A 12,668-nucleotide genomic window follows, 5' to 3' on the forward strand; every position below is an offset into this window, starting at 1 on the left:
AAAGAATGGTAACTGCTGTGTCCTGACCGAGATAAAGTATACCCCAGAATATCTACAGAGAGAGAAGAGCTTAATCATGTTTATGGTTTTTGAAGAATTGGGGAAATGAGTCTGTGACCAACCTGGGGCAAATACTGAGAGCAAAATAACCACAAGGAACCAGCATAGGATCAATAAGAACAGATCAGGGCTTCCCTGGTGGCGCAGTGGTTGAGAGTCCGCCTGCCGATGCAGGGGACACGGGCTCGTGCCCCAGTCTGGGAAGATCCCACGTGCCACGGAGCGGCTGGGCCTGTGAGCCATGGCCGCTGAGCCTGTGCTCCGCAACGGGAGAGGCCACAGCAATGAGAGGCCCGCGTACCGGGAAAAAAAAAAAAAAAAAAAGAACAGATCAAGTAATACTGGCTTGTAGGTCACTTTTTGACAAGGTTATTAGATCAGGGAACTGTGGAATTTGGAGACCCGAATTCCAAAACACATTTCTTTTTCAAAGCCTTCGTCATGTTCCTATGGACGACATAGACAAATACCAGGTAGATGCTAGTGCAAGACAATGGCATGATCGCTACTGAATAACCATCCAGAGATACTGTTTAAGGATCAGAGTCATCCCAATTTCCAGCCAGAAGCCACAGGGCTCTGTCCAGTCTGTATCCACAGACTCGGATACAGATGTAGGAGGAATATTTATATCTGTACATGACTGGCAGCTGTTGGGTGATGACAATAATGTGATCAGATTCTAAAGGATCTTGACAGGCAGAAACACTGGATCGGGACTGGCTAGATAAAACAGAATGGTAATTTAGGTTAGACCCTGCTCTTAGGCCCACAAAAACAGGATGGAGAAGGACAAGGGGGGGAATGCCCCGTCTGTTGTAGATGATTTACTCAACCACAGGCTCAGTCAGTCAATGGTAGGACTGGTGTGACTGCCAGACTAGTTAATATAACCAAGAACAATTAAAAGGTTATGTAAAGGGAGACGGGTCCTGCTCTAGCCTGCACTGCAGAAGCAACCTTGGGGCCGCTGTTCACTTTGGGGCATCCCACACTCCATGAGGGTTAGAGGCAGACTGGCCGGGGCTCAAGGAGAGGGCGGTGTTAGGCCAACCTGGAGACCACATCGTACAAAGAACTGCTGAAGCAAATGAGGGCGTTAAGTCTGGAAGACACGTGACTCTGAGACAGGATAACTGCCTTCAAATACCTGATGATCTGACACACAAAACCAAGACCTGACCTCTCCATCTGCACGGAAGGGCTAGAACAGGGCCAGCTTGAGGAAAATTAGTTAAGAAATAGACACGACTCCCAACAGTCGGAGCCATTTATGGTAGGATGCGTGTCCTTAGAAGTTGGAGAGCTCCCTGGCTGTGGAGGGCTCGGGCTCAGCTGATGGGCTGGCAGCACTGATCCTGCCCAGGTGGGGGGGCTTCTCATCACAGACCGAGCTCAAATCCTGCTGCTCCCATGAGAGGGGAGGGGAGGGGGCAGCTCGCCTCTGCTTCCTTGCCATTAGGAATGGAGTGTGTGTGTGTGTGTGTGTGCGTGTGCGCGTGCACGCGTGCGCGCACACCCACGCATGTGTTTGGGAGTAGGGAGGAGGACAGGTAGGGGTGAGGGAGCAAAAAGGAGCAGGGATCACAAAATTCTAGAAAATATAAAACATGGGTAACCAAGAACTTTACAGAAGTTCTCAAAAACCACAGTAGCCTCTCGTGGTGTAACCCAGTGCATCTGTACTCGCCAGCCCCCATGCTTCCCCGCCAGCCCCCGTCATGCACCTCTCCGGGAGCCCTTGACAACAGAACACCAGAGACGCCCACTTCCTACAGCGGGAGGCATACGCCATTATGAGTCTACACGGCCCTGAAGCCACTTGGCTCTATGGTTCCTGCAGCTCTTCCTCCTACAGAAGGAGGAATATCCCTAAGGTCTCCCCTCAATCCCAGCCATCCTCTCTGTCCTGGGACCAGAGAAGAAGGCCACAGAGGGCCCACATTTCCCAGTCACTGTTCACTGCAGCCCCAGAGTAAGTCAGCAAAGCTAAGAAGAGGAGGCTGGCAGAGGGAGCACCCAATACACGCCAGCAGTGCCCTCCAACCCGTTTTCTCCTCTGTGGATCAGCCTTGGGTGCCAAGAAAGAACCTCAGACCCTAAGCGTCCAACATGAACCCCCTGGAAAGTATAAGGTTGAAATTGTTAACGGCCACCCTCTTCTGTCTTTTCACAGTACCTTTAAAATCAAAATCTCAAACAGAGAAAGAATCAACAACGGTGCTAACCACCTTAAAGTCTGATTCACAAGGTATCATTTTAATTTTATAGTTTTACGATGATTTTAAATGACTCCCGGAAGCTACGAATCCATCCATGAGACGGGAAGAAGCGCAGAATTAGCACACCCTGAGCCAGAGAGTCCTCTTGACCATTTTAGATTACGGCAGCCTTCATTAAGGACAGTGGCCAAGGCATTATTTCTAGAACTTGGTGTCAGGGGTCAAGGCTCAGGGAAGAACCTTGGCCAAAGGGTAAAATGCTTTTAATTTTGAATTAAAATTGAGTTTTGAAAGGGGAGGAAATAATATTTACCACTGGAGTTAGGAGGGGAAATAATGGATTATCCATACTCAGTTCATTCCATGACATTTACTGTGCATCTACTGATATTTATTGTACACCTACTGTGTACTGGGCAGTAGTTTGTCCATCTTCATATGGACAAAGCCATCCTACCCTCTCAGAACTTAAGCTCTAGTGGGAAAGATGAACTATGAACAGACGGAGGGGAATCAATGTGTGCTGAGCATAAGCTACAGGCCTCCAACTGCTGACCATCACGGGAGCCTCTTACCCTACAATACGCAATCTCCACCCTGGTCTCCCCAGACATTTAGGGGTTAACAGTTCACCATGCCACATCCTATTCATCATTTTTCCTATTTGTTTTCAGCCTTTGTTCCCACTGAAGAGCCGCAAAAGGCAGGAAATGGTGAGAGCCCCACATAACCTACCCAAAGATCCCTGCTCCCCGCAGAGCAGCCAGGGCAGGGGATGGCGCCCTGGGCGGGTGGGTGCCTTGCTGGTCCAGCCGGTGCCGAGTCCTAGAGAGGACCGAGGGACATGCTGGGCACACAGACCCTGAACCTGGATATGTTTCTCTGTCCTTAACTGAAGAAGGGAGCAAGAACGAGAAACAGAGAGAGGGTCTCGGGAGCGAGCCAGAATGACTTGGGAACGGCCCAGAAGTCCATCTCTCTACTCAAGCTCTGTATAGGGACGCCCGCATTTAAAGAGGGTCCAGTCGGGCATTTGCTAGGTTCCCTGAAGTCTGGTCAGCAGGGCTTGACTGGGATGCATGGGCCCCCCCAGACAGACTCATTCGATGGTAACTTGATAGGGAATGAATTAGAGCCCCTCAGATGGTACCCTTAAAGCCTGATTAAATTTTTATTAAGGAGGGGATAGCTGAATTCTATGAGGGGGAAGGACAGGGGAGAAGCCTTCTGGCAGCAGAACCCCAGCCTGCACACATCACTCCACAAAAGCCCTGCGATTAACCAGACCCATCCTATTAGAAACAACGTAGGGATGATGACCCGCTTGCTGTCTGTCAGCATGGGGGCGGGGGAGGAGGGGAGGATCAGGGTTACCTACACAGGTGGCTGGCTTATCAAACTCCTTCCAACTCTAGACTATAAAATTGTCTTCATCCTATTTCATTTCCGGGGTGGGGGGCGGAGGTAGGGGTAGAGAGGTGCTGCTCGGACTTTAATGTGCAGAGCGATCACCCGGGCATCTTGTTAAAATGCAGATTCTGATTCCGTGGATCTAAGACTGCGTTTCTCACAAGCTCCTGGCAGCAGCTCGGGCTGTTGATCCATGAAGCACACTGAGTGGCTTTAGAACAGATTACAGATGCCCATAGCAGCTGCCAGACCAGCCCACCATTTATCCTTGATTTAAGGACAACAAGGAATTCACTACGTGCAGGGTGGAGGAGGTGAAAACAGGACCGAGTTCCACCTGTGTGCTCTCAGAGCCCGCCCGGGGCTAGTCGCCTACTGCTTGTCCCCTCCCTTTCCTCGTTTACAACGTGGGGATCTGCCCTGCAGGGCAAATACACCGGGCTCAAACATCTACCCCAATTCAGGAAGTATGCTTCCGGCAAGAAAAAACGTGACAGGAGAGCCACTGATTGGATGGGGGAGAGGTTAGATCTGTTCTTCATCAGTCCGGGACAGGCACGCTCCACTGCAGGGAATGCTGTGTGCCCGGCGTTCGCCGCATTCGCGCTGGTCCCCTGAGCCACCCTGAAGATAAGCCTTATGGTCCCCATTACACAGAGGCGGGGGCCAGGGTGCGAGGGGACTGAGTGACCAGCGGCAAGGGGCCCGGGTCCTGGGTAACAGGGCCGCCACTAAGGAACCTGGCCTGACACCTGCCCGCTCCCCCAGTCCCCCCATAAAGCAACTTCAGGGGAAGATAATGATCTCACTAGAACAAAGGTAGAGGTTGACAGAAATCACCGAAGGGAAAGTTAATTAGGCATAAAGCTCTCCCTTCTCACGCTGCCCCAGTTGTGGCTGCGTTCCTGCGGATTTACCGGGCGCCTCTTGACACGCAGACGGTGCCTGCTGATGTAAGGTTAACGAGTGTGTGGGACCGAGCGCCCCTGAACGCCGCTGCTCTGTATTCACTCCTGCCAACTCCCCTTCTTCCTCTGACAAACACCTACTTCTTTTTTTCCCTCGAATTAACTATCTATTATTCAGTAAAGCTTACTAAACTACAGCACTCACAAATCATGGGGATTCGCTAAGCTACCAGGACCAGAGCCGGACTCCTCCATGTTGGGCCGGCACATCCTCAGGGACCCTTACAGGGAGGCTCTTCCACCCGGTCTCCCCAGACCCCTGTTCCACCAGTTCCTCCATTTCTCTCCAGTGACAACCAAATGGAGTTTCCCGAGGTTCTTGCCTGAATTCCCAAGGATTCTTGTGGGGTTATGGCCAACAAGAAGTTTTAAAACTTCTCTAGGCCGCATCCCTGGCAGACAGCCTAGAGACACACAGTGTTTTGGAATGAGCGGAAAGGGCCCGGTGCCTTTGCAGTTGTGAGCACCCCAGTGGGGTGGTGAGTGCCTGGTGGGTGGAACTGGCGGGAAAGAACTGTGGGCGGTAGGGGGGTCTGCCTGCAGACCTCCTACCCCTCCCACCACACAGGGGCCACTGAAAGGAGGCAGGTTGCCACCAGGAACAAGCCAAGGCTGGGGTAGGAGGTCTGCAGGCAGAGAGGCCCCTGGGCCTGGTGTCAGTACAGGCAGATGCAGCTGAGTGGAGTTCTCCATCCCCCTCAGGGGCCCAAAGGAGTCAGCGTTTTCATGATTGAACCAAAGTTGGGAAGAAGTGCAAAAATAACGTGCGTGTATGGAGATCACTAAGAATGCCCCTTCTCTGCCCCCACCGAGGCCCAACAGGGACACACGTCAGACAGAATCAGTCGGCCCAGTGCCAAGCCGGTGGATTTTCAGGGCTCTCGGGATGGCCCAGCGTGGAGCGGCTGGTGTCATCCTCAAGCTGAGACAAAGGCCACCGTAATTTCCCCGGGGGCCCAATTACTGTGTGGGAGCCCTTCCCCCCACCTCTGCCTCAGGAGCCACACCTTCCCGGGAGCAGGGACTCCAGGCCCAAGTTGTAATTATCAACTCCTCCATTCGGTCTGCACCCCGTTGACACTGGAGGTTTCCAACCCTCTCCTGGCCCAGGGTCACCAGGCTGTGGCTGACCTTGAGAACAAAGGCATCTGCTATCTCCGAGAGATTTTTTTTTTTTTTTAGCTCACTGGCTTAGCGATTCACCTCTTAGGCTTTGATTAGCAATTACGAACCATGTGCAATTCTGGAAATGGTCAATTTTTGACAAAACTGACGGGCGCTAGGGATATTTCTCAGGATTTCCAAGAGAAAAATCACACTCAGAATAGATCTCTCTCGGAATAAAATCTAAATCCCTTCCCACGGCCTACAAGGTCCTGGGTGAGCTGGCCCTGCCCCTCCCCATCTCCCTCCTCTCCAGGCATACTGTGCCTCTTCCAGTTTGTCAGATATGTCAACATGCTCCCACTCTCTCTCACCTCAGGCCCTTTGCACCTCCTTTGCCCCCTGGCAGGGATGCTCTTCCCGAGCCATCTGCCTGCTCGCTCCCTTGCTTCATGCAGGACTCACTCAAATGTCACTTTGTCAGATGAACCTTCACTGGCCACCAGAAACACACACTCACTTTCTTAAGTCCGCCACTGAAACTGACCCTTTTATTCTAATTTTATTAATATCCCCAAGTCAAATTTTAAGTGATTTGATGAATTTATTTAAAGTCTTATTGATGACATATGCATTTTTATTTAAAAGCACAAGAGTAAATGCCATAAATCTATTTCTCTTTTTGTTTTTGTTTGTTTCTTGTTTTGGTTCCTTTTCCAAATGCCTCTCCTTTTGCTGTGACTTCCAAAACTGAAAGCCGAGGAGTTTGTCTCTAAAGAGAGCTTTTGGGATCATATGTTAAGTGATCCCATTGGCACACTGGAAGCCGAAGACTTTGAAGCCAATGTAAGTTGAATAAAAACTGGAGAACACCTGGCTCTGAATGTCAGAGCAGAGTGGCCCAGGGCCAGCCAGACACTGCCTCTTGAGCCCTGGGATTCACAGCTTCACTACACTGTCAGCACAGCCGAAGTGAGCTTTTCTTAAAACAGGCCTCAGTGTAAATGACACACATTAAACCAAAGAGGGTCAGAAGAAAGCCAAGTACGGCACCACAAGGCCCTGCTTTCAGTAATATGAATAAAAAACCCCCAAGATTGATTTTGAAGGCAGCAAAGCTAAAAACAAATCATGTAAGCTACCTAGATACCTAGATAGCAAGGCAAATCGTCCTTTGCAGAAACCCTATGTAAAAATGAAGTTGGGACTTCCCTGGTGGTGCAGTGGTTAAGAATCCGCCTGCCCATACAGGGGACACGGATTCGAGCCCTGGTCCCAGAAGATTCCACGTGCCGCGGAGCAACTAAGCCCGTGAGCCACAACTACTGAGCCCACAAGCCACAACCACTGAGCCCGCATGCCTAGAGCCCATGCTCCACAACAAGAGAAGCCACCACAATGAGAAGCCTGCGCACCGCAACCAGAGAAAGCCCACACACAGCAGCGAAGACCCAACACAGCCACACCAAAAAAAAAAAAAAAAAAAGTAAAGTTGGATTCTGGAAAGGTGGACTAAATGTAATTTTCCCACTAAGTACAGCTTAAAACCCTATACATTACATATAAAACAAACGCAAGAAGCTTCTAAAAGACGGAGAGAAGAAGGCAGACTGGCTAGGGACCTTGGGACCCAAGGAACGACGCGGCGGTGAGTTTCCTGCGTTTTCTTTTTGCTTCATTTACCCCTGACTGGGTGCTGGGAAAGAAAGCGACCAGAAACCCCAACAAGCACAAACAAAAGCCCCAAGAAAAGTCCGCTGTCTCCAACTAAAGGACCAGGCCTGGGGCAGCCCAGCAGGACAGAAACTTTGGACAACAGCATCTGCAGTGCAAACACGGCGACAAAGAGCAGCGGAGCATCTCCCCCAGATCTGTGTCCTGCTCCCACACTCTTCAGAGGGGCACAGAACCAGCCCCGGAAGTTTAATGGCTGTCCTTTCCCAGCTGTATCCAATAACCAGAGACACCATGGGAAGTCCCAGTTGTTTGATTAAGCCTCACATCTACAGCACGTTGCATTGCCTTTACTGCACAATTTTTTTTTTTTTTTTTTTTTTTTTTGCAGTACGCGGGCCTTTCACTGTTGTGGCCTCTCCTGTTGCGGAGCACAGGCTCCGGACGCGCAGGCTCCGCGGCCATGGCTCACGGGCCCAGCCGCTCTGCGGCATGTGGGATCCTCCCGGACCGGGGCACAAACCCGTGTCCCCTGCATCGGCAGGCAGACTCTCAACCACTGCGCCACCAGGGAAGCCCTACTGCACAATTTTTTTGCCTGCCTGTACAGGCTTGTGGCTCTAATTTCCTGTGTCAACTTACCTCTAAGACTTCCAACGCATGCTGATTCAGGTTATACATCCTTTCCCCTACAACTAACAAACTTTCTCAGGACTGTAGGTATTAACTACAATCACAAGAGTGAAATCTTGTGTCCCTGGAACTCAAGATTAAGGAGATACATTTTTCTAAACTTACAAAAGAAAAGGAGCGGGGGGCGGGGAACTCTAGGCATTTATACAGTTTTTGCTTTTTTTTTTTTTTATTTTTTTTATTTATTTATTTTTTTTCTTTTTGCGGTATGCGGGCCTCTCACTGCTGTGGCCTCTCCCGTTGCGGAGCACAGGCTCCGGACGCGCAGGCTCCGGACGCGCAGGCTCAGCGGCCATGGCTCACGGGCCCAGCCGCTCCGCGGCATATGGGATCCTCCCAGACCGGGGCACGAACCCGTATCCCCTGCATCGGCAGGCGGACTCTCAACCACTGCGCCACCAGGGAGGCCCTGCTTTTATTTTAATTGGAAAACTTTTCTGGTCTCAGTTCCTATTTAGCCCTAAATTCCTTACTTTCCAGACATGCTCCTATACACATTATATTAATAAGAACTGCTTTTCAAATATTGAAATACCATGTCAAAGGGAGGAAAAAAGATTACTTGAACTTTGATTCACCGCACTGGATTTACTAAGACAGGAAAGTAAGCTCAGGCATTTTAGAAAGATTTTTCAGCAAGAGTTGAAATGGACAGGAATTGTTTTAATTAGACACTTAAATTATTCGGAAACCTTCCGCGCGCCTGTCAATTGAGGTTCCGCTGTGTCTGGCGGAGCTGCAGCCACAGGCAGAGGGAACATCTCCCACGGAGCTGTGCAAGGTTCTGGATGGGAGGGTTCCCTGTGACAGGCAGCCTGTTCAGGGGAGCCCCCGTCACAAGCACCATTCCTTGCCATCTCAGGGGCTTTGCCATCTCAGGGGCTTTGCCCAGGTGACAAAGTAAGGCAAAGAGTTGGGGGATACTTTCCCCCTTGCTATCTATACCCCTCTGCTTCCAAGGATCGGATGCTTAGGAGGATAATGAGGCAGCCCCTGCGGCCCAGCTAGTGGCAATCTGCAGATAGGCAGCTGTCCAGCTTGGGAAGCACTGCTTCTCTAAGCAATGCCATAGGCGGCAGATGTGGACAAGCGGGGCCAGAGGGCAGGACAGAAGGAATGCCACATGGCACCTGCAGCTGGGAGGGGGACACCACAAGCCACTGGGAGAGGCAGCTGAGGCCCTTGGATTCAGATGGGGCTATCACCCTAGACTTTGGTTATTCTGACAATTCAATCTCTTGGCTGCTTTGAGTTCCCTATACATGTCTGAATTGTTTGTAGGATACACGCGTGCATCACACACCTGCTGTGCAAATTCTCTTGGTTGGAAAAACCAGAGACTCACCCAGGAGCAGTCACAGGGCATGGGAGAAGTCATCACTTGGGGGCCCAATACCCCTACCATGACCATGAGGATCGCTCTCCAGAGGCTGGGGAAGCAAACGGGATGAGCCTCCTAGGAGGGCGCATGTGCTGGAGCGGAGTAGCACAGCCTGGTTGGGACGAGAACTTCGACCAGGCCCCGCCAGCGGGTCTGCTGTCTGATGGACCATAGCGGGAGCCACATCTTCTGGTGAACAAATCATGGAATCCAAAGGGGCTGGTGAGAGACCACTGGCCTGGGCAAGCAGGCCATCACTCCACCTCAAGGGAGGGACGGTCAACAATGAAGAACTTAGAGGCAGGGGTAGCCACACCAGAGCCTTAACCTCAGCCTGCCCTGAAGCACTGACTCATTCCCGTATGAAAAGATAAACTGAAGCCTATTAAAAATTTGAAGAGGGCTTCCCTGGTGGCGCAGTGGTTGAGAGTCCGCCTGCCGATGCAGGGGACACGGGTTCGTGCCCCGGTCCGGGAGGATCCCACATGCCGCGGAGCGGCTGGGCCCGTGAGCCATGGCCGCTGAGCCTGCGCGTCCGGAGCCTGTGCTCCGCAGCGGGAGAGGTCGCAGCAGTGAGACGCCCGCACACCGCAAAGGAAAAAAAAAAATTGAAGAGTTTATTTGAGCCTGTGTGGATTCAAATTAGGCAGCACCAAACCGGAAGTGGTTAAGAGCCCTCCACCAACAGGAGCTGGGGAGAGACTTACAGGGAAAATGCAGAAGCAAAACAAGGAAGTTATTGATTGGCCGTAGCTTAAAGCCTAGTTGGCTGCTTGTGATTGGTTGTCCTCGGGTTTTGATTTCCTAACCTTGAGGCATTTATGGCCTTAGGCTTTGGTTTGCTTACTTAGGGCACCACGGCCTTACAGCCTCCTCAGTCTGATGGCCTCCGTGTTTCATTAACTGAACATCAACAATGCGGAAAGGAGCTCGCCGAGGCTGTGAGTCAGACGAGGCAGACCTGAGACACCCCAGCTTTTCCCCAACCTAGAAAACCCAGCCAATCACGAGCTCCATTCTTGTATCTGCCCCAGGTCTTATGCAACTTCGGATCTGTGGGTCTTCCACTTACGATAGAAGGCTTGTAAGTGAATGGCAGACTGCACATTGTCAGACGCAGAACCACCACCATAACAACCTCAACCTGTAGGTGAGCAGGGCCACATGACAGACCCATGGTTCTCTTGGACAGCAAGTCAAACTTCACCTTCTACCAAAAGGGACCCAAAAGAAGAGACTCTTGTGAGGACCCACCTATGGGTCAGTCCTGGTTAGCAGCATGGACTTGGGATAGAATGATCAAATTGACAAAATAAAAAAGGAGCTTGCAATGTCATTACTTTGGAAGAATCTTTAAAGGTAGAATCATCCTCTACAAGAACGTGCTAGATGCTGCCCTGCTTTCCTGAAGACTGTTATCCTTCACAATGAATAAATAACCAACCACGGAGAGCTTGGCCATTCCTGGAACTCAAAAAGGCTGTTATGCTCTTAAGGCATGGAAGCACTTTTACGTTCTAGAGCCATCTCTACATTTGGAAGAAGAGGGTAATTTTATGCTCTCAAACGATTTCTTGGTATGCTACTATTTTAAAAAAATTCTTGAGGGAATTGGAGAATGAGAAGAAGGTGTGACCGTAACGGAAACAGGCTTTGGAACAAATCTTGCTAGCCACCCTACTGTTCCCACTGCTTGTCTTTTTCGAATAACATGTTGCAATCTCCTCTGGCAGCTTAGAGAGTCAGAAAAGTGATCATTAACTTACTGTTAATTCCCATTTTCTGGCTATTTCATTCTGTGGTCCTTTTGCAGGTTGTGACCAGCTCCTATCAGTCAGTGTTCAGGACCATGCTCAAAGAAACGGCGGCTCGCAATGAACTAGAGGAGGATATTAACATTCCCCTGACTGGTCATCTGGAGAGTGAGACCAGAACGAAACTGGGAACTCTGTAAGTGACTGGAGAGATGGAGCTATGGGTCAGTGGGTGCAGGTAGGCCAGTGGTAGCAGCAGGGATAAACTGGGTCATCAGAGAATAGAGGAAGGCCAGGGTTGGACAGGTCCCCTGAGTCAAAGAGCAGGCACAAGCCAGGCACAAGGACAAGGGTAAGATTAGGGGTCATGGGGACAGGATAATCCAGCTGCCTGCCAAAACTCAAGAGCAAAGAAATCTATGAGCAGGGGATGTGCAGGATAGGATCAAAGATGGGCAGTGACAGAGGTTGGAGATCCAGGGCAGGAAAAGTCTTGAAGGGACCGTGAATTGTACGAAAGTCTGGGAAGCAAGACTCAGACCCCTGGGCCTTTGAAGTGAGGGGACAATGGAGAATCAAGATCACGCTCCCTGAGGGGGAAAAGCCCTGAGCTTCACTGCCCTGGGATTCATGGCAAGAGCCCCTACTGGGAAAGGGGAATGATGAGTTTATTGCAGACTGCTGCTGGCACCAAATCTTTCTAGTTGGCATGACTCCAGGTCTCAAAATGTTCCAGAACCGCATTTGTACATCCAGACTGGGGTACATGGAAGCCTGGACTTTCACTTATCCAGCTGTCAGAAACCCTGGTGAACAAGGTACATGGTCAGACATGCAGTGGGTCTATGGCAGACTCTCCAGCAATGGCACCAGGGAAGAGGCTGTGAGGATGGGGTGCCCTGCATAACCTCCTCGGGGAATGGAGACTCTCACAAAAATCAGGGAGAGATTGACTGCCAGCAACTTCTGCTCTGGGCTCAGTAGAGTCCTAGGGCCAGAGACCCCTAAGGCTTCTCTAGGAAAAGGGAAGGCAAAATATACAATGCAAAACACGAAGAACATCCAAGCTTTCAGATCCTTATACAGCAGCAAAAAACAAATCCCAAGTAACATCCCTGTAAGTTACCCTCTCTCATAGGTTACATTTTCTCCCCTTCTGGCCCATTTAAGCCTATAACCGAGGCTCGTTCCCACCTAATTGCACTCAATGAATATTTCATGAGCACCTCCTGTGTGCCGATCCTACCCAGTCTCTGCCACTGAGCTAGCTAGTAAGGATTCCACTAGCTTGCAGAGGTGGGCAAAGAGCCAAGGGAGGAAACTTCCCCAAAGGGCCCTGGATGCCTCTGGCTGGATCCCCTCACTGGAATTTAACTCCTGTATACACGTGGCATCTTGCTCT

General features: G+C 50.7%; 1 protein-coding gene across 1 annotated transcript in view; it reads left to right on the plus strand.

Annotated features, from left to right (window-relative positions):
- Positions 1–12,668, plus strand: part of ERICH6B (glutamate rich 6B) — a 43,199-nt gene that overhangs the window by 14,252 nt on the left and 16,279 nt on the right. Inside the window, exons 3-4 of the mRNA XM_082602136.1 lie at positions 4,584–4,645; positions 11,251–11,462. Of these exons, the coding sequence (XP_082458262.1) occupies positions 4,584–4,645; positions 11,251–11,462 (274 nt within the window). The remainder of the gene's footprint in view (positions 1–4,583; positions 4,646–11,250; positions 11,463–12,668) is intronic.

This window comes from Mesoplodon mirus (assembly GCF_964341445.2).
Source record: "Mesoplodon mirus genome assembly, chromosome: 17".
NCBI lineage: Eukaryota > Metazoa > Chordata > Mammalia > Artiodactyla > Ziphiidae > Mesoplodon > Mesoplodon mirus.